At 41.7% G+C, this 23,858-nt stretch overlaps 1 protein-coding gene across 7 annotated transcripts in view; it reads left to right on the forward strand.

The window, feature by feature from the left end:
• LOC137538247 (golgin subfamily B member 1-like) overlaps positions 1-23,535 on the forward strand; it is a 185,883-nt gene extending 162,348 nt beyond the window's left edge. For all 7 annotated transcript variants that reach the window (XM_068260302.1, XM_068260304.1, XM_068260306.1 and 4 more), the window contains 4 exons: positions 1,361-1,458; positions 14,449-14,580; positions 18,145-18,256; positions 20,979-23,535. In XM_068260302.1, the coding sequence (XP_068116403.1) occupies positions 1,361-1,458; positions 14,449-14,580; positions 18,145-18,256; positions 20,979-21,137 (501 nt within the window). In that variant the 3' untranslated portion in view covers positions 21,138-23,535. The remainder of the gene's footprint in view (positions 1-1,360; positions 1,459-14,448; positions 14,581-18,144; positions 18,257-20,978) is intronic.
• Positions 23,536-23,858: the final 323 nt, after the last annotated feature.

Below are 23,858 nucleotides of genomic sequence, written 5' to 3' on the forward strand. Positions count from 1 at the left end.
TTTAATTCTGATTGGTTATTGACTGAAAATGAATTGTAAGGACATACTCACGGAACCAATGCCAGTATTTAGATCTATATTTTCATATTCCAATCAAGAAAGCGATTTTGAGCTTGGGATTGGTCGCTGGCAGTCAGTAGGTTGTATATTTTTTTTTTGCCCAATCTTATTTTCTTGATCGGGAATAGTATCTGAAGTGAGAGTTGCATGGTGTGTGCTCAGCTGTAATATCTGTGTGATTTGATTCATCCCATTGTTCAGACTGCTGAACGTGTCGATACATCAGGAGACTTGACGACCAAACTACCATCTGAATCGATAATTATGGAATCTGATGAGAAACTGCTCTGCCACAAGCATGCCCGCAGTGTAGCCTTACTTACCTGGAGCTGCCTCCAGCCTCTAGAAGTCTTTGTGTCCCTCGACGCAGTTCCGCTGTCACCCTTTCATGTGGTATCCCAGCCGGGTCAGCGTCTTCTGTGTCTAATCACAAGTTGTAATCTGATCTCTCCCCTGTGTCACATGACTGCCTATGGCAGAGTTAGCAGATAAGCTCATTTGAAAGCACAGGCTGTTAGCAACATGTCTGCTTCCATAAATCAGATTTATTTTAGGGTTTGTATCAGCTGTAGCAAATAATTTTTTTTTGTTTAAAGCTTATTATGCTGTTGTGTATCTTTTAAAGCAGAGAGAAAGTTCTGAGTTCAGGTCCACTTTAAAGCAAATCTGTAGTGATAAAAATACTTGCCTATGGAGAGCAATCCTTTTGAGCCTTCCCCATCCCCTCTCGGGTTTCTCGTTCCCCACTGTCCTCTGGTTACTCCGCCTCCGGGAGGCCTCATCCCCCTGAGTGCTCCTGAAGATGGACTGTTCCGTCCTTCGCATGCACAATATGGAGCTGTCCGGCTAGGGGAGCACTCGAGAAACTAGTTCTGAGGGGCCCGGAAGGCATATTTGGCCAGTTGGTTGAATACATACAGTGGGGGTGACAGTAGTGGACTGAGGGGATGAGAGGAGACAGGGAGGGCTCAGTAGGAACCAGAGCCTTCCCTCTCCTCAGGTGAGTATCAGATTTTATTTGTCTACTGCTTCAGTTAGAGGTGTTTAGTAAGATGAGGAGAGCAGCTCTCTGCTGGAATACCTTCCCTGTTGTCAGACACACATTTCAGGGGTTTGTTGTCTCTGGCAGATCTGAGCTGCGGACAATAAAAGTGAAATTGCCTTTTCTTTCCCGCTTGGTTGTGATTCTGTCACCTTTTCACTGTGAGTGGTAGATAAACGTTGTCTCACCGTCTATTGATCCCAGCTGCCTGCTTTCCCTTTGTCTGCCGTACAGCTAACCCCTGCCTATTGCTTGCAGAATGACATCCTGACGGAGGTGCCCCCCGGAGCCCCCCAGGAGAGGGCCAGCGTCCTTGTGGAGATAGACAATGCTGAGCTGGCGGACCTGCGGAGAAGGTTTGTTCATGTGTCTGAGTGTTCACTAGAGATCTCTCCTATTATGTGATGACGCGACCGCCAGTGCTTCGCTGTCCTTGGGGGAAATTAAATCACGACCCGAGACTTCCTCCTCCTCACCGCCCGGCATTCCCGCGCAGCCGGGAGACGTGGAATGGTGGCTGGATGCAGAGATTCTAGCACCATCGCTCAAAGCCCTCCTGCAGGCAGTGGACCTTTAGTTTCAAAAGTTTTATTAGACAGAAAGTCAATAGTAAGTTATTCACCCACCATGGCTGTAGTATTATGTTACAGTATGCATAATATCAGGCAGTTATTCACCCACCATGGCTGTAGTATTATGTTACAATATGCATAATATCAGGCAGTTATTCACCCACCATGACTGTAGTATTATGTTACAGTATGCATAATATCAGGCAGTTATTCACCCACCATGACTGTAGTATTATGTTACAGTATGCATAATATCAGGCAGTTATTCACCCTCCATGGCTGTAGTATTATGTTACAGTATGCATAATATCAGGCAGTTATTCACCCACCATGGCTGTAGTATTATGTTACAGTATGCATAATATCAGGCAGTTATTCACCCACCATGGCTGTAGTATTATGTTACAGTATGCATAATATCAGGCAGTTATTCACCCACCATGGCTGTAGTATTATGTTACAGTATGCATAATATCAGGCAATTATTCACCCACCATGGCTGTAGTATTATGTTACAATATGCATAATATCAGGCAGTTATTCACCCACCATGGCTGTAGTATTATGTTACAGTATGCATAATATCAGGCAGTTATTCACCCACCATGGCTGTAGTATTATGTTACAGTATGCATAATATCAGGCAGTTATTCACCCACCATGACTGTAGTATTATGTTACAGTATGCATAATATCAGGCAGTTATTCACCCACCATGACTGTAGTATTATGTTACAATATGCATAATATCAGGCAATTATTCACCCACCATGGCTGTAGTATTATGTTACAGTATGCATAATATCAGGCAGTTATTCACCCTCCATGGCTGTAGTATTATGTTACAGTATGCATAATATCAGGCAGTTATTCACCCACCATGGCTGTAGTATTATGTTACAGTATGCATAATATCAGGCAGTTATTCACCCACCATGGCTGTAGTATTATGTTACAGTATGCATAATATCAGGCAGTTATTCACCCACCATGGCTGTAGTATTATGTTACAGTATGCATAATATCAGGCAGTTATTCACCCACCATGACTGTAGTATTATGTTACAGTATGCATAATATCAGGCAGTTATTCACCCACCATGACTGTAGTATTATGTTACAATATGCATAATATCAGGCAATTATTCACCCACCATGGCTGTAGTATTATGTTACAGTATGCATAATATCAGGCAGTTATTCACCGACCATGACTGTAGTATTATGTTACAGTATGCATAATATCAGGCAGTTATTCACCCACCATGGCTGTAGTATTATGTTACAGTATGCATAATATCAGGCAATTATTCACCCACCATGGCTGTAGTATTATGTTACAGTATGCATAATATCAGGCAGTTATTCACCCGCCATGGCTGTAGTATTATGTTACAGTATGCATAATATCAGGCAGTTATTCACCCACCATGGCTGTAGTATTATGTTACAGTATGCATAATATCAGGCAATTATTCACCCACCATGACTGTAGTATTATGTTACAGTATGCATAATATCAGGCAGTTATTCACCGACCATGGCTGTAGTATTATGTTACAATATGCATAATATCAGGCAGTTATTCACCCACCATGGCTGTAGTATTATGTTACAGTATGCATAATATCAGGCAGTTATTCACCCACCATGGCTGTAGTATTATGTTACAGTATGCATAATAACAGGCAGTTATTCACCCGCCATGGCTGTAGTATTATGTTACAGTATGCATAATATCAGGCAATTATTCACCCACCATGGCTGTAGTATTATGTTACAGTATGCATAATATCAGGCAGTTATTCACCCACCATGGCTGTAGTATTATGTTACAGTATGCATAATATCAGGCAATTATTCACCCACCATGGCTGTAGTATTATGTTACAGTATGCATAATATCAGGCAATTATTCACCCACCATGACTGTAGTATTATGTTACAATATGCATAATATCAGGCAGTTATTCACCCGCCATGGCTGTAGTATTATGTTACAGTATGCATAATATCAGGCAATTATTCACCCACCATGGCTGTAGTATTATGTTACAATATGCATAATATCAGGCAGTTATTCACCCACTATGACTGTAGTATTATGTTACAGTATGCATAATATCAGGCAATTATTCACCCACCATGGCTGTAGTATTATGTTACAATATGCATAATATCAGGCAGTTATTCACCCACCATGACTGTAGTATTATGTTACAGTATGCATAATATCAGGCAGTTATTCACCCACCATGACTGTAGTATTATGTTACAGTATGCATAATATCAGGCAGTTATTCGCCCACCATGGCTGTAGTATTATGTTACAATATGCATAATATCAGGCAGTTATTCACCCACCATGGCTGTAGTATTATGTTACAATATGCATAATATCAGGCAGTTATTCACCCACCATGGCTGTAGTATTATGTTACAGTATGCATAATATCAGGCAATTATTCACCCACCATGGCTGTAGTATTATGTTACAGTATGCATAATATCAGGCAGTTATTCACCCACCATGACTGTAGTATTATGTTACAGTATGCATAATATCAGGCAGTTATTCACCCACCATGGCTGTAGTATTATGTTACAGTATGCATAATATCAGGCAGTTATTCACCCACCATGACTGTAGTATTATGTTACAATATGCATAATATCAGGCAGTTATTCACCCGCCATGGCTGTAGTATTATGTTACAGTTAGCATAATATCAGGCAGTTATTCACCCGCCATGGCTGTAGTATTATGTTACAGTTAGCATAATATCAGGCAGTTATTCACCCACCATGGCTGTAGTATTATGTTACAGTACGCATAATATCAGGCAGTTATTCACCCATCATGGCTGTAGTATTATGTTACAATATGCATAATATCAGGCAGTTATTCACCCACCATGACTGTAGTATTATGTTACAGTATGCATAATATCAGGCAGTTATTCACCCACCATGGCTGTAGTATTATGTTACAATATGCATAATATCAGGCAATTATTCACCCACCATGACTGTAGTATTATGTTACAGTTAGCATAATATCAGGCAGTTATTCACCCGCCATGGCTGTAGTATTATGTTACAGTATGCATAATATCAGGCAGTTATTCACCCACCATGGCTGTAGTATTATGTTACAGTATGCATAATATCAGGCAGTTATTCACCCACCATGGCTGTAGTATTATGTTACAATATGCATAATATCAGGCAATTATTCACCCACCATGACTGTAGTATTATGTTACAGTTAGCATAATATCAGGCAGTTATTCACCCACCATGGCTGTAGTATTATGTTACAGTATGCATAATATCAGGCAGTTATTCACCCACCATGGCTGTAGTATTATGTTACAGTATGCATAATATCAGGCAATTATTCACCCACCATGGCTGTAGTATTATGTTACAGTATGCATAATATCAGGCAATTATTCACCCACCATGACTGTAGTATTATGTTACAATATGCATAATATCAGGCAGTTATTCACCCGCCATGGCTGTAGTATTATGTTACAGTATGCATAATATCAGGCAATTATTCACCCACCATGGCTGTAGTATTATGTTACAATATGCATAATATCAGGCAGTTATTCACCCACCATGACTGTAGTATTATGTTACAGTATGCATAATATCAGGCAATTATTCACCCACCATGGCTGTAGTATTATGTTACAATATGCATAATATCAGGCAGTTATTCACCCACCATGACTGTAGTATTATGTTACAGTATGCATAATATCAGGCAGTTATTCACCCACCATGACTGTAGTATTATGTTACAGTATGCATAATATCAGGCAGTTATTCGCCCACCATGGCTGTAGTATTATGTTACAATATGCATAATATCAGGCAGTTATTCACCCACCATGGCTGTAGTATTATGTTACAATATGCATAATATCAGGCAGTTATTCACCCACCATGGCTGTAGTATTATGTTACAGTATGCATAATATCAGGCAATTATTCACCCACCATGGCTGTAGTATTATGTTACAGTATGCATAATATCAGGCAGTTATTCACCCACCATGACTGTAGTATTATGTTACAGTATGCATAATATCAGGCAGTTATTCACCCACCATGGCTGTAGTATTATGTTACAGTATGCATAATATCAGGCAGTTATTCACCCACCATGACTGTAGTATTATGTTACAATATGCATAATATCAGGCAGTTATTCACCCGCCATGGCTGTAGTATTATGTTACAGTTAGCATAATATCAGGCAGTTATTCACCCGCCATGGCTGTAGTATTATGTTACAGTTAGCATAATATCAGGCAGTTATTCACCCACCATGGCTGTAGTATTATGTTACAGTACGCATAATATCAGGCAGTTATTCACCCACCATGGCTGTAGTATTATGTTACAATATGCATAATATCAGGCAGTTATTCACCCACCATGACTGTAGTATTATGTTACAGTATGCATAATATCAGGCAGTTATTCACCCACCATGGCTGTAGTATTATGTTACAATATGCATAATATCAGGCAATTATTCACCCACCATGACTGTAGTATTATGTTACAGTTAGCATAATATCAGGCAGTTATTCACCCGCCATGGCTGTAGTATTATGTTACAGTATGCATAATATCAGGCAGTTATTCACCCACCATGGCTGTAGTATTATGTTACAGTATGCATAATATCAGGCAGTTATTCACCCACCATGGCTGTAGTATTATGTTACAATATGCATAATATCAGGCAATTATTCACCCACCATGACTGTAGTATTATGTTACAGTTAGCATAATATCAGCCAGTTATTCACCCACCATGGCTGTAGTATTATGTTACAGTATGCATAATATCAGGCAGTTATTCACCCACCATGGCTGTAGTATTATGTTACAGTATGCATAATATCAGGCAGTTATTCACCCACCATGACTGTAGTATTATGTTACAGTATGCATAATATCAGGCAGTTATTCACCCACCATGGCTGTAGTATTATGTTACAGTATGCATAATATCAGGCAGTTATTCACCCACCATGGCTGTAGTATTATGTTACAATATGCATAATATCAAGCAGTTATTCACCCACCATGGCTGTAGTATTATGTTACAATATGCATAATATCAGGCAGTTATTCACCCACCATGACTGTAGTATTATGTTACAGTATGCATAATATCAGGCAATTATTCACCCACCATGGCTGTAGTATTATGTTACAGTGTGCATAATACCAGGCAGTTATTCACCCACCATGGCTGTAGTATTATGTTACAGTATGCATAATATCAGGCAGTTATTCACCCACCATGGCTGTAGTATTATGTTACAGTATGCATAATATCAGGCAATTATTCACCCACCATGGCTGTAGTATTATGTTACAATATGCATAATATCAGGCAGTTATTCACCCACCATGGCTGTAGTATTATGTTACAGTATGCATAATATCAGGCAGTTATTCACCCACCATGGCTGTAGTATTATGTTACAGTATGCATAATATCCGGCAATTATTCACCCACCATGGCTGTAGTATTACAATATGCATAATATCAGGCAGTTATTCACCCACCATGACTGTAGTATTATGTTACAGTATGCATAATATCAGGCAGTTATTCACCGACCATGACTGTAGTATTATGTTACAGTATGCATAATATCAGGCAATTATTCACCCACCATGGCTGTAGTATTATGTTACAATATGCATAATATCAGGCAGTTATTCACCCACCATGGCTGTAGTATTATGTTACAGTATGCATAATATCAGGCAGTTATTCACCCACCATGGCTGTAGTATTATGTTACAGTATGCATAATATCAGGCAGTTATTCACCCACCATGGCTGTAGTATTATGTTACAGTATGCATAATATCAGGCAATTATTCACCCACCATGGCTGTAGTATTATGTTACAATATGCATAATATCAGGCAGTTATTCACCCACCATGACTGTAGTATTATGTTACAGTATGCATAATATCAGGCAATTATTCACCCACCATGGCTGTAGTATTATGTTACAATATGCATAATATCAGGCAGTTATTCACCCGCCATGGCTGTAGTATTATGTTACAGTACGCATAATATCAGGCAGTTATTCACCCGCCATGGCTGTAGTATTATGTTACAGTATGCATAATATCAGGCAGTTATTCACCCACCATGGCTGTAGTATTATGTTACAATATGCATAATATCAGGCAGTTATTCACCGACCATGACTGTAGTATTATGTTACAGTATGCATAATATCAGGCAATTATTCACCCGCCATGGCTGTAGTATTATGTTACAGTATGCATAATATCAGGCAGTTATTCACCGACCATGACTGTAGTATTATGTTACAGTATGCATAATATCAGGCAGTTATACACCCACCATGGCTGTAGTATTATGTTACAGTATGCATAATATCAGGCAATTATTCACCCACCATGGCTGTAGTATTATGTTACAATATGCATAATATCAGGCAGTTATTCACCCACCATGACTGTAGTGTTATGTTACAGTATGCATAATATCAGGCAGTTATTCACCGACCATGACTGTAGTATTATGTTACAGTATGCATAATATCAGGCAGTTATTCACCCGCCATGGCTGTAGTATTATGTTACAGTATGCATAATATCAGGCAATTATTCACCCACCATGGCTGTAGTATTATGTTACAGTATGCATAATATCAGGCAATTATTCACCCACCATGGCTGTAGTATTATGTTACAGTATGCATAATATCAGGCAATTATTCACCCACCATGACTGTAGTATTATGTTACAGTATGCATAATATCAGGCAATTATTCACCCACCATGGCTGTAGTATTATGTTACAGTATGCATAATATCAGGCAGTTATTCACCCACCATGGCTGTAGTATTATGTTACAGTATGCATAATATCAGGCAGTTATTCACCCGCCATGGCTGTAGTATTATGTTACAGTATGAATATTATCAGGCAGTTATTCACCCGCCATGGCTGTAGTATTATGTTACAGTATGCATAATATCTGGCAGTTATTCACCCGCCATGGCTGTAGTATTATGTTACAGTATGCATAATATCAGGCAATTATTCACCCGCCATGGCTGTAGTGTTATGTTACAATATGCATAATATCTGGCAGTTATTCACCCACCATGGCTGTAGTATTATGTTACAGTATGCATAATATCAGGCAGTTATTCACCCACCATGGCTGTAGTATTATGTTACAGTTAGCATAATATCAGGCAGTTATTCACCCACCATGGCTGTAGTATTATGTTACAGTATGCATAATATCTGGCAGTTATTCACCCACCATGGCTGTAGTATTATGTTACAGTATGCATAATATCAGGCAGTTATTCACCCACCATGGCTGTAGTATTATGTTACAGTTAGCATAATATCAGGCAGTTATTCACCCACCATGGCTGTAGTATTATGTTACAGTATGCATAATATCAGGCAGTTATTCACCCACCATGGCTGTAGTATTATGTTACAGTACGCATAATATCAGGCAGTTATTCACCCACCATGGCTGTAGTATTATGTTACAGTATGCATAATATCAGGCAGTTATTCACCCACCATGGCTGTAGTATTATGTTACAGTATGCATAATATCAGGCAGTTATTCACCCGCCATGGCTGTAGTATTATGTTACAGTATGCATAATATCAGGCAGTTATTCACCCGCCATGGCTGTAGTATTATGTTACAGTATTAATATTATCAGGCAGTTATTCACCCGCCATGGCTGTAGTATTATGTTACAGTACGCATAATATCAGGCAGTTATTCACCCACCATGGCGGTAGTATTATGTTACAGTATGCATAATATCAGGCAGTTATTCACCCACCATGGCTGTAGTATTATGTTACAGTGCGCATAATATCAGGCAGTTATTCACCCACCATGGCTGTAGTATTATGTTACAGTATGCATAATATCAGGCAGTTATTCACCCACCATGGCTGTAGTATTATGTTACAATATGCATAATATCAGGCAGTTATTCACCCACCATGACTGTAGTATTATGTTACAGTATGCATAATATCAGGCAGTTATTCACCCACCATGACTGTAGTATTATGTTACAGTATGCATAATATCAGGCAGTTATTCACCCGCCATGGCTGTAGTATTATGTTACAATATGCATAATATCAGGCAGTTATTCACCCACCATGGCTGTAGTATTATGTTACAGTATGCATAATATCAGGCAGTTATTCACCCACCATGACTGTAGTATTATGTTACAGTATGCATAATATCAGGCAGTTATTCACCCACCATGACTGTAGTATTATGTTACAGTATGCATAATATCAGGCAGTTATTCACCCGCCATGGCTGTAGTATTATGTTACAGTATGCATAATATCAGGCAGTTATTCACCCACCATGGCTGTAGTATTATGTTACAGTATGCATAATATCAGGCAATTATTCACCCACCATGGCTGTAGTATTATGTTACAATATGCATAATATCAGGCAATTATTCACCCACCATGGCTGTAGTATTATGTTACAGTATGCATAATATCAGGCAGTTATTCACCCACCATGGCTGTAGTATTATGTTACAGTATGCATAATATCAGGCAGTTATTCGCCCACCATGGCTGTAGTATTATGTTACAATATGCATAATATCAGGCAATTATTCACCCACCATGGCTGTAGTATTATGTTACAGTATGCATAATATCAGGCAGTTATTCACCCACCATGACTGTAGTATTATGTTACAGTACGCATAATATCAAGCAGTTATTCACCGACCATGACTGTAGTATTATGTTACAGTACGCATAATATCAGGCAGTTATTCACCGACCATGACTGTAGTATTATGTTACAGTATGCATAATATCAGGCAATTATTCACCCACCATGGCTGTAGTATTATGTTACAGTATGCATAATATCAGGCAGTTATTCACCCACCATGGCTGTAGTATTATGTTACAGTATGCATAATATCAGGCAGTTATTCACCCACCATGGCTGTAGTATTATGTTACAGTATGCATAATATCAGGCAGTTATTCACCCACCATGGCTGTAGTATTATGTTACAGTATGCATAATATCAGGCAGTTATTCACCCACCCTGGCTGTAGTATTATGTTACAATATGCATAATATCAGGCAGTTATTCACCCACCATGGCTGTAGTATTATGTTACAATATGCATAATATCAGGCAGTTATTCACCCACCATGGCTGTAGTATTATGTTACAATATGCATAATATCAGGCAGTTATTCACCCACCATGGCTGTAGTATTATGTTACAATATGCATAATATCAGGCAGTTATTCACCCACCATGGCTGTAGTATTATGTTACAATATGCATAATATCAGGCAGTTATTCACCCACCATGGCTGTAGTATTATGTTACAATATGCATAATATCAGGCAGTTATTCACCCACCATGGCTACAGTATTATGTTACAATATGCATAATATCAGGCAGTTATTCACCCACCATGGCTGTAGTATTATGTTACAATATGCATAATATCAGGCAGTTATTCACCCACCATGACTGTAGTATTATGTTACAATATGCATAATATCAGGCAGTTATTCACCCACCATGGCTGTAGTATTATGTTACAATATGCATAATATCAGGCAGTTATTCACCGACCATGACTGTAGTATTATGTTACAGTATGCATAATATCAGGCAATTATTCACCCACCATGGCTGTAGTATTATGTTACAGTATGCATAATATCAGGCAGTTATTCACCCACCATGGCTGTAGTATTATGTTACAGTATGCATAATATCAGGCAGTTATTCACCCACCATGGCTGTAGTATTATGTTACAGTATGCATAATATCAGGCAGTTATTCACCCTCCATGGCTGTAGTATTATGTTACAGTATGCATAATATCAGGCAGTTATTCACCCACCATGGCTGTAGTATTATGTTACAATATGCATAATATCAGGCAGTTATTCACCCACCATGGCTGTAGTATTATGTTACAATATGCATAATATCAGGCAGTTATTCACCCACCACGGCTGTAGTATTATTTTACAGTATGCATAATATCAGGCAGTTATTCACCCACCATGGCTGTAGTATTATGTTACAATATGCATAATATCAGGCAGTTATTCACCCACCATGGCTGTAGTATTATGTTACAATATGCATAATATCAGGCAGTTATTCACCCACCATGGCTGTAGTATTATGTTACAATATGCATAATATCAGGCAGTTATTCACCCACCATGGCTGTAGTATTATGTTACAATATGCATAATATCAGGCAGTTATTCACCCACCATGGCTGTAGTATTATGTTACAATATGCATAATATCAGGCAGTTATTCACCCACCATGGCTGTAGTATTATGTTACAATATGCATAATATCAGGCAGTTATTCACCCACCATGGCTGTAGTATTATGTTACAATATGCATAATATCAGGCAGTTTTTCACCCACCATGACTGTAGTATTATGTTACAATATGCATAATATCAGGCAGTTATTCACCCACCATGGCTGTAGTATTATGTTACAATATGTATAATATCAGGCAGTTATTCACCCACCATGGCTGTAGTATTATGTTACAGTATGCATAATATCAGGCAGTTATTCACCCACCATGGCTGTAGTATTATGTTACAATATGCATAATATCAGGCAGTGGATTTGTACGAGCATTTAGTAAAGGAGTGTTTTATATGAATTATGCTTGGAAAATGGGAAAAAGAGAAACCGCGAGCCTAATATAGTGTAGTAAGTTTGTGTTTATTGTGCGGTTGTAGAATTCCCAAAGGAATAGTACTCACAACCAAGGGTTACCTTAAAGGCAACCACTGTGTAGGTGGGGGGGGGGAGACAAGCCCCACCCGACTTGGGTTAAAACCGCACCCTCTGCAAAAAAAAAAAATGTTTTATTCGTTCAGGAAATCTGATTGAATTTCTAGGTGTTTTTCAATATAAATCGATCAGAATTGGTGGTTTTCTGATCGGATTTTATGAAAATTTATCATGCTGTGTAGATTGTCAATTACTTGACCCAAGCAATTTTCTCAATCATTTTTTTTCCACAATTGGGGAACACGTGTGTGGTACATTGGTCAGATTTGAAAAGAAATTTCAAAAATTGTATGGTGTGTGGCCACCTTAACCTAGGTTAACAGAGGCATCAATTAGGACACAAGATGCACGAAAATCCAGTTAAAAAGCAGTTAGCAGTGGACTTGCCTCTGGGTATATGACACAGGTAATAAAGTATCTATAATGGCTTTTAATTACGATACGGAGAGCTGAGACTACTTGCTGTGACTGACACGCCTTTTTTTTTACCTGAAGAAGCTGTAAATTCCTGTGAAACATGTTGGGGGTTTTTTATGTCATAAGTAAAAAGTATTTTAGAAGTTTGACTTCCTGTGTCATGTACTCGGTGGAGGTAAGTCCACTACTAACGCCTTTTTAACTGGATTTTAGTTTACCTTATCCTAAGTGGTGCCTCTGTTTACCTTTGTTACTTCCATCTATATGAATTATCCATGAGAAAGTTCATTCATAGAAAGTTTTTGTGCCGTGTTGAAAGAAGTAAACAAGGAGCATACCCTGTGCACTTGGCGATCTACAGTTACCTGCTCACTCCCCACTTCCATGATAGGCTCTTAAAGAGTGCTTCCTGTGAAAACTGCCGAGCCCATTAAGCTGCTGAGCCCAATAAGACATGTCAGGCTCTGTCTTAAAGTGGATCCGAGATGAACTTTTACTCATTGCATAATTGTGTTCCTTTCCTATTGTTTATAGGGTATGCCTCAAGCCAAATACTTTTTGGTTTTTGTTTTAATGCTCTAATTTCCTTTAAACTAAATAAGCCACGCCCACAGGTTTTCAGAGAGCCAAGGCACTTTCAGACAGTAGCAAGGGCTCATGGGAGCTCAGTCTGGGCAGGAGGAGGGGGAGGTGTTACTAGCTAGAGATTTCAGAGGGAGGAGGAGGGAGGATTAGTTTTCTTTGCTCAAGATGCAGATAAGCCTGCCTCTGTGTAATGTTTACAAACAACATGTCTGCTCCCATTGTATCCCAGGAAGAAATATTCTTATTCTATTAAAGCTGTTTGCAGCTAGATTTGCTGTGTAAACCATCTAAACTTTAGATAAGATATATAGACAAATTACTTGTTATAGTTAGTTTTTCATCTCGGATCCGCTTTAATGAGTCTTGGGGTTAATAACTTACCCGCTCGCCCATAATACATCAGTGTCAGAAACTCCGCCCGCTCGGCAAAGCTGACAGGACATTCTTTTTTAATGTCTTCTGAAGCTCTGCCCACCCCTGCATGCCTCTCCATGCCCTGCCCCAGCTCAGCAGCTTCTGGCCACCCCACCTGCGATTCCATGCCCCGCCCCCAGCTCAGCAGCTTCTGGCCACCCCACCTGCATTTCCTTGCTCCGCCCCCAGCTCAGCAGCTTCTGGCCACCCCCTTTGCTTTTCACCGCCCGAGCTCAGCAGCTTGTGGCTAACCCCCACCTGCGTTTCCACGCCCCGCCCCCAGCTCAGCTGCTTCTGGCCACCCCCACATGAGTTTCCATTCCCGCCCCCAGCAGCTTGTGGTTCTCCTGAGTTCTTTTGTCATTAGTTATCAAAGTCCAACCAAGCCGGAGGTGTAACGTGTCTCTCTTGTTTTGTCAGGCTGGTGGAGAGTGAAGTCAGCCATGAAGCCACACAGCAGGAGCTCTCGCAGGTGTCAGAGAGGCTGGCTGAGGAGAGAGGCCGGAGGGAGGCTGCTGAGGAGGCCCTGCTCCTCACACAGCAACACAAAAGGTTGGAGGTCTCCTTTCTGTTTTCACCAGACTTGCTGGCAGCTGTGGTGCTGTGTAGCAGCGGCCTGCACACTATCTACGTGGAGTTATGTCAGGGCTCTGACTTGGCCTATACTTTGTAACACTATCATTATGCATAGTTGACATATTGCACCTTTCTTATTTTTCTTGATGAAGGCTAAGGCTCAACACACACCATACAATCTTGGTTGCACAGATTTACCAAATCTATGTAGTATAAGGGCCAAGAGATTGAAAATACCTTGAATGGTTGATTGGATAAGCTCTTATACTACATGAAAGTGGTAAGATTGAACAACCAAGATTGTATGGTGTGTGTTGAGCTTAGATCCCATTAATAGTGGAAACATGTGGAATTGTTGGGGGCGATGTTTATTGCTGGGAAAACTATCTATGTATAGAGACTGAGGCCCCTTTGCTAATGTTTGGCTGCACATGCAATGCTGCATCATCTTGGAATTGTGCCTCCTGAGTGGGTCAGGGATCACCTCTGTATATTTCTTACATTAGGACTGTGTGTATATCATAGGTTTACTGATATCTGGATGACCGCCTGTGACGACTGGCATCCTCATTAATAGATAAGACAACGCTAGAGCGCACTATTCTGTGGCTTGGTGTGATACAGTCCTTGTGAATACGTCCATTTGATAACCATCCCCTCACTTGTTTTGGTGGTATTGATGTGTATGACCCGTTATATTGTTTGTGTGACCTATTATATTGTTTTAAATTGACCAATGAACGTTATATATTGGGTACAAGGGTGAAAAGGGATAATTTGCATATTTAGTAGCGGTGCATTGTGGGTAACCACAAATGTTCATTTATAACTGAATTATTGCAAATTTCCTTCTGTTTTAAGAAGGCAAATTACACCAAGCTTTGCTTTTTTAGTAGGAGGGCTTTTTGGTCCCTTTTATCCCCCTATACATTCCTAGTAGCTTGGGTCACCCTGAGCTGCTTGGTTACTCTGATATATTAGGTACTATAGTACTATTTAGGAAGGGCATATTTAGGGTCTGTTGACAGTCCCAGTCCTTGCTGTTTCTTGTACACAATCCTATCCATTATAGTGAAGTGTGGACTATTTAAAAAAGCAGGGAAATGTGTAGGGAGAGATGGAATATACCGGCTTTGTACCAAGAGGAAAAATCCATGTCCCCTATCAGGTTAGCTATTGTGTTTTAAGTGGTCTGAAACTCTGACATAACATTCAATAAAAATGTGTTTTCCTACTTTGTATTACTCATACAGTTATCATATTTGCTTTTGTGCACAAGTATTATTGTCTGTCTACAAATTACAAGTTCCCAAAGTGTAGTTTATCTTGCCCTGAAAGCTGCCATTGCATTTTATTCTTTTTCTATTATAACTGCTTATTATTATATATTAAAATCTTCTAATGAGCTATTCTGAACTCTGTGTGTGCCTGAGGCAGAGACCGCTTCTCAGAGAGTGTTTGTTTACATTCCAGTGTTGATACATTTGTGTTTAACATGTAAAAAAGGTGGGTTAGGCCTTCCCATCCCAACATGGAGTACTATTACCATGCTTGCATTTTAGACATCTCTAAGTCTTGGTCGAGCAATAACCTTTACAAATCATGAGCACAAATGGAATATAGTTTGCACCCCACTTCTCTAAAACAAGTTATTTTAGGCACCATGGTAGGCACTAATCCCGCAACTCATATGGTAATTACAGGTAAAGCCACACTAGCCTTTTGGTATTTCTTTATGAGGGGTGTGTGGGTGATAAAGAGAGTAACTCAGTAAATACCGCAGTGGACTTAAAGTGGTCTGAAAGCCAGCATTTCTACTTTGCTTTAAAAGATTCCTCACAGATTTAAAGCTACTATCCCAGAGAAAAATTCTAGCAGAACATCACTGAAATAGTTAAACAAAACACTTTGTCTTCAAATCCGCATCCAAACCGGAGATAACAGTGCCTTTGTTTTTAGTGATAAATAGGATGTCCGTTTCAATCCTTGACTTCCTTCCTGCTTATACGTAATTGGTAATTAAACCATTTAGGCTAGTAAAGAAGGCTTTCTTAAGGTGCCCATACATTCACTCGATTTCCCGCCGATAGACAGCAGATTCGATCACTGTGACCAAATCTGCTGTAAAACTGATTACGCAAATCGATCGATTCCGTCTGTCCAGGCGGAAAATTTCACTAGATCGGCGGCAGGTCAGGAACGCGTCGTTAGTCAGCCACGACCGATGCAGCAATAATAGCACCTGTTCCGCTGGCGCGAGTCCCCGGGTCCCTACAGTCCCTTTCCCCGGCTGGCCTTCTTCATCTTCACTTCCTGTCCTGTCCTGTGACCAGCGGAGGGCTCTCTACTGTTTGAACGTCCCCTTCTCACAGGAGGGGACAGGAAGTGAAGTGAAGTTGAAGAAGGCCAGCCAGAAGAGGTGACAGCATGGACCCGGGGACTCGCGCCGGTGGAACTGGTAATGTATTGCTGCTGGCGGGGGAAAGCAGGGGCGGAGAGGCAGGCAGAGGCAGCGGCAGCGCCACAGATTGTGAACCGATTTCATGCTGAAATAGATTCAAAATCTGTGTGCAGTGTATAGGCAGCCAATAGATCCCTCTCTGATTAGATTCCATCAGAGAGGGATCTATTTGTTGGTCGATGGGGGATGTATATGATGCAGAGTGCGCACTGGAAGCCTGCTTGTATCTATAGCTGCAGTGCCTCACCTTATTCCAGGCAGTCATCCCATCCGTGTAGCTCTTTATTTTCCACTGGAGGTCCAAGCTTCAATGTCTGCAACCTCTTCTCGTTTGGGGCAGCCGTCTTCCCGCCTCCTTACACCTCTGTACCAGCCACTGGAGGTCCAAGCTTCACTGTCTGCAACCTCTTCTCGTTCCGGGCAGCCGTCTTCCCGCCTCCTTACTCCTCTGTACTGCCCACTGGAGGTCCAAGCTTCACTGCGGTCACGTGGGTCTCTAGTGGCGAGGACAGAGCGGGAGATGGCTGCCTGGAATGAGAAGACCATAAACCCTGGACCTCTAGTGGTGAGTACAGAGCTGCACAGGAGATGGTGAAGGCTCTCAAACACACAAACCTTTGGGGCACCTTTTTTGGGTCCCAAAAAGTCTGCTTATATTCAAGTATATACGGTCTATCACTTTCTGCTTTTCCTACGTTGGTATATTTGTACATCACCAAGGATGATGCCAAACAATAATTATAGCAAGTGTCTGTCCAACTAGTTAATGTTAGAAGGGAGCTCTCATCGTTTGATGCCGAGAACCAGCCGTACATCAGATCTTTGTCCCGTAATTATAATTTTCTCAAGCATTTTGGGGGGTGGTAATGATGCTCTGACTGCGGGTGTGAAATCCTGTATAATGGCCATTATTATAGCTGCCCTGCTTAGCCTGGCCCAGTTACTGCCCGGCTTGTAATATTTTCTCTCCATCCTCAGAATGTATCTGCTTACCATGGTGTGTTTACAAATGTATCCCAATTATCTGAATCTGGCTCCAATAACCCGCTATAAAAATATGTTGTGTCTGCTCGTTCCAGGCTGGAGACGGCGTCCTCTTCCAGGGACTACGAGTTCTCGCTGCAGATGGAGTCAGACGACGAGCGGGAGGCCTTAATTATTGATCCCGCTCAGAATGTCATGATGCGGAAAGTAAGTGCCGGCTGCCTCGGAAAACTAGTGAAACCGCTGCGGTACGGGAAATCAGAAAATCAGGCCATGGTTCTGTTTATTAGCATCATGTTTTCATGGTCATTTGCTCTCATCTTCCTTCCCCATCAAAAGGGGGCAGCATTGTAGGAACTCAATCACTCGATGTTGAGGGAGGGTTCTTTGTGCTGCAAGACTGCAGTGTTCTGATGGGGAAGAAAGAGGGCGGTACTTCTCAAACTCCGGTGCTTCGGTAAGTAATTCCTATGCCTTGTCTTTCAATTTAGTTTTTGTTATTCCCATACCAGCTGTTAAAGGACGACTGTAACTTAAAAAAAACTAAAAAGTTAGAGACTCCCGTAAAAAGAGGGAAAGTTCTGAATCCCTTAAAGAGACTCTGAAGTCTCTTTTTCTCCCTGATTTTCTCATATAGGGCTAATAAGAGTTAATGCCTAAGTGAAATCGCCGCATCCCTATGGCAGATGACAGATTTATTACTGAGGAATAGGCCTGCAGAGCTCCCGGGCTCACAGGGCTTTACTTCCTAGAAGAGGCAGAGCTTTACACTGTAGCTCCGCCTCCTCCGCAGTTATTCTCTGCTGATCGCCGCCCCTCTGTCTTCTTTCACTGAGAGGGGTGGGGAGGAGGCGGAGACCCGCAGAGATTTATTGCAGAGAGGCAGAGCTACAGCACAAAGCTCTGCCTCTCCAGGGCAGCACGATCTGCTACCTGCAAAGTCGTAGAACTTTGCAGGTCGTTTTCTATGTATTAAATCACACATCTGCCGCGGGGATGCAGCGATTTCGCTTGGGCATTAATGCTTAAAAGGATTATATGAGAAAATCAGGAAAAAAGAGAGACTTCAGAGTCTCTTTACAGCATACATGTCAAACTCCGGCTCACGGGCCAAATCTGGCCCTTAGAGCCATTAAATTTGGCCCCCAAGTGGTTTCCCCACTTTGCATTGTTTGGCCCACTCTAGTTCCACCAGGGAAGCTATATTGGAGGTGAAGCCCTAGAACAGTAGGGAAGCCATATGGGGGAGGGAGGGGGGAAGCATTAGACACCAGGGTAATGTATAGGGGAGGGAGGGGGGCCACTAGACACCAGGGATCTGTATAGGGGAGGGAGGGGCCACTAGACACCAGGGATCTGTATAGGGGAAGGATGGGCTACTAGACACCAGGGATCTGTATAGGGGAGGGAGCCGCTACTAGACACCAGGGAACTGTATAAGGAAGAGAGGACCACTAGACACCAGGGAACTTGTATAGGGGAGAGAGGACCACTAGACACCAGGGAACTGTATAGGGGAGGGTGGGGACCACTAGACACCAGGGAACTGTATAGGGGAGGGGGACCACTAGACACCAGGGAACTGTATAGGGGAGGGGGACCACTAGACACCAGGGAACTGTATAGGGGAGGGGGACCACTAGACACCAGGGAACTGTATAGGGGAGTGAGGGGCCACTAGACACCAGGGAACATGTATAGGGGTTGGAGGGGGCCCATTAGACACCAGGGAACGTAAGAAGTGATGGAGGTGGTCACTAGACATTGAGGTTTGCCCGCGACTAGGACTCAGTGTTTAATTTCGGCCCACTTTGTATTTGAGTTTGACACCCCTGCCTTAGAGCCTTCTCGTTCATCTCTTCATCCCCTCGTTGCCCCGCCAGGCCTCCCATTTCAAATGTCCCACCAGAGAACCAAGTACTTCCGTGGCCTTAAAGTCAAAGGCTGCAACAGGGGGCCCGGCGATGGAACGAGGGGACGCAGAGAGAAACAGGGAGGCTCTGAGGGAACCAGAGCCTTCCCTCCTGTTAAGCGGGTCAATTTTTTTAGGTTACAGTTGTCCTTTAAGATAACCTATTTTGATTAAGCCACAAACTTACATTTCGCGGGCTGTACCCACTTCCTCTGGGGTCATAAAAGACTTAAAATAACATCAAAGGCATCTTGTTGCTTTAACAGCTGATTTGGGACATCTTAGTGGGGAGTCCTTTAATGCTCCTTTTCAAACTGTGATAGTTTTATATTCTTGAGCACCTCCTAATCCTTATCCAGTCGTTAGGATTCACCTCTCTAGATGGGTGGATATTCTATATTTCTACATAATAATGGGTAGACCGAGGAAGAGGGTGTTGATATTGTGTAGTCAGGATGTCTTGCCTTAGGAAGGAACAGATCTGGGAGATGTTTTTTGACTGGAGAAGACAGTATGCGGTTAAGTTGTTAATGCAACATTTCAATGAGGGGACCAAAGTAAAAGCTACCCCAAAACAATGCACTGAAGGAACCAGAGTTATTGGGGTGTTGATAGTATTAATCGTTATCTCAGGCAGGGGTGATGATCTGCTTAGAAGTCATGTAAGAAGCCAACTGCGCTAATAAACTGGAGTATGTTCAGCTGGAGAAAAGCTAAGGTCCAAGGACTGAGCCCTGTGGTACTTTAGCAGGCAAGATGAGTGGTGGTAATGGTGTTGAAGCGGGCAATGCTAAAAGTTCTTCCATTCAGATGAGCCTAGACTGGAGAGAATATGGAGTAGTAAAGTATGGTCAGCAGTGATAGGTGTTGAATCAGCAGATATAGGGCAATATCAGGAGTGCAGGGGGATAGCTAAAAGAAAAAAAAATCGTTTATCCAGGAGTGCACTACTAAAAAGTGTATAATGATAAATGGCAGAATTCCTTACTGATTAGTTTATTATTTGTTTTACCTTAGATCAAAGGTGGAACGCTATCCATACGAAGGTGGTTGCGTGGGCGGAGCCTCTACTGCTCGAAGCTACTGACCTCCAGGTCGAAATCTCGCTACCTGTTCCTCACCTACCTGCTGGGATTACACATCCTTATCCTAATGTGCCTGGCTGGAGTGTTATAGCATGGACCACCCCATCCGACCCCTACACTCCCCCTCATGCCGGGCTAGCTGCTTCTCCAGAAGGGGACTTGAATGAGCGAGACCTTCATGTACTCCAAGTTTCCGGTTAAACTGTGCTGCGCGTGTCCGTAATGGGCATCGTGAACGGAGAGGAGCACAGAAATATGGCACTGAGAAATGCAACACTACTGACGCGCGTGTGTACAGGGTGACGAGCACGGGAGGAAGACGCAACACTACTGACGCGTGTGTACAGGGTGACGAGCACGGGAGGAAGACGCAACACTACTGACGCGTGTGTGTACAGGGTGACGAGCACGGGAGGAAGATGAACGCGAATGACTGATCTGTTCACTGCTCCAGTCACGTGACGTCCAAGGGTCGCTCCACCCATGACTGAACTTTCAGTATCCAGACCATGGTGACCATACATAAAGCAATGTAAATGAATGATCCATCAGATGAGGTGGGCACTAATCAAATGAAAAGCGTTAAAGAACAAGCGACACCCATGCTAACCTAGAAATAAAAAACACATATATAAGTAGATAAATACTACTTCTACTTACATAACAGATGTATTGTGCTATCCATGTAATGATTCCTGTGAATTTTATAAAGGAAAAGCAGAAAATCCTATTCTAGGCAGTGGCCATCTTGCCAAGCTAATGCTGACATCATATCCTCCCCGACTTTTGTTTTCCCCCCTCCACCCTTCTCTTGCTCATTGTGTATTCATTAGCTGCCCTCCTCCCAGAGTCTTCAGACACTCCCACTGAGGTGTATACTAGGAACTGCACTTTTTTTTTCTCCTCCAATTGCTGAGTCACCTCAGCCTTGCTTGTAAACACAAGTGAGCAGGGGATAGTGTTTCAGATAAGCAGCTAGGCAGGGAAATAAAGGGAAGAGGAGGAATATATTATAGATAAAAAGAACTTCCAGCATTCAACTCTTTGGCACTGTTTGGCACTAGGGCCAGTGCTCCTAAAGTATGTGATAACTCCAAACCATAACTGCAGAAAAAGTTTTGCAAGTTTTGAATGCAGGATTAGCATCTTTATCACTTAATGCACTCAGACCACTTGCTGTTGAAATAAATTTTTTATGGTGACAATCCCGCTTTAAAGAGGCCCTGTAACGACACATAGTAGAAATCAGTAAATTATTCAGTAGACCCACTTTTGTGTTAATTCTCCTGGTTTCAGCTTTAGAAACACTTCCTATACCTCTGCATCGCTGTATATTGGTATGTGGCCCACCCTCCCACTGAGGCTTAGCCTGGGCTATTTATTATGCAGAACTCTCCCTCCCCCAAAGACATTCAGGGAGACCAGCGATTTTCTTGCTTTAGAAGGTTCAGTCAGCAAATATTCTGTACATCTGCACCTGACAGGACCAAAGATGTCGCCACACGTGATAAATGTCAGAATGTAAATCAGGGAGAGGAAATATTTTATAAAAGGCAAACACTGACTAATTTATAAATTAATTTTGTAAAACATTTAGAAAACTTAGCAATTTTATTCATAATGTAATTTTAACTACAGTTCCCCTTTCATACACTACATGGATAACCATAGAAAAAAGCTATTCTATTCATAAAAACGGATTCGGTTCTTCAAGCCGGTTGTTTTTAAGTGAAATTTGCCATATTGCGCCATTTGAATTGTGCCGCTGAGGTTGTTGTGTAGGTGGGTGAGGTGGGTTGTTCATTTACATTCCTTGTTTGGCCTCCATAACTAATGGAAAAACAATGTTTTCCAGCTGTACTGTGGACGCTACAATGACTGAAGTTCCCCTTGATGTAGATCCCTACCTGCTGTCACCGTGTGGATTCTGGGAAAGGCTACCTCAGCTGCTTCTAACAGGAAGTGGGAGGGGTTCATTTTACCAGGAAAAGTAGAGTGCTGCTTTAAGTCATCTGATTCTTATGCTCTTCCACGACTTTACCAGTAAATTGCCCGACGCGATCAGTATTGGGTGGACGGACCCTTCAACACTCCCTTAAAGAGAGCCAGTTATGCCAGGAGAAAGGAGCAGACTGGTGTACTGCTGAGTACCGCCACTGACCGCACGAGCCTAATCCTTATACCGCCACCAACCGCACGGGCCTAATCCTTATACCGCACGGGCCTAATCCTTACACCGGCCCCGAACGCACGGGCCTAATCCTTATACCGGCACCGACCTTATCAATAAAACGGTTTGTGAACGTTATACCGAGGTTCTTGACTTGCCTGACACACCCCAGCCTCTGCCATTAAACACAACTACTTTTCAGGTACGATATCCCCACACCTCGCCCGACCTTAGACCCTCATTTAAAGGGGCATTACAGCGAAAAACTGTAAAATTTTAAATATGTGCAAACCTATACAAATAAGAAGTACATCTTTTCCAGAGTACAATGAGCCATAAATGACTTTTCTCCTGTGTTGCTGTCGCTTACAGTAGGTAGTAGAAATCTGACAGAAGTGACAGGTTCTGGACTAGTCCATGTCTTCATAGGGGATTCTCAGGGATTTATGTATTTTTAAAAACACGTAGTGAATGGCAGTTGCTCTGTCCAACTGCCAAAAAGCTGTGTAGCCAGCAGGGAAGCTGGTCAGCATCATTTTTTAAATCCTTTTTAGAGAATATCTTTATAAAGAAAAAAAGCCTTGCTGGGTATCCCCTATGAAGAGATGGACTAGTCCAAAACCTGTCACTTCTGTCAGATTT

This window comes from Hyperolius riggenbachi, chromosome 11, assembly GCF_040937935.1.
Source record: "Hyperolius riggenbachi isolate aHypRig1 chromosome 11, aHypRig1.pri, whole genome shotgun sequence".
Classification (NCBI taxonomy): Eukaryota; Metazoa; Chordata; class Amphibia; order Anura; family Hyperoliidae; genus Hyperolius; species Hyperolius riggenbachi.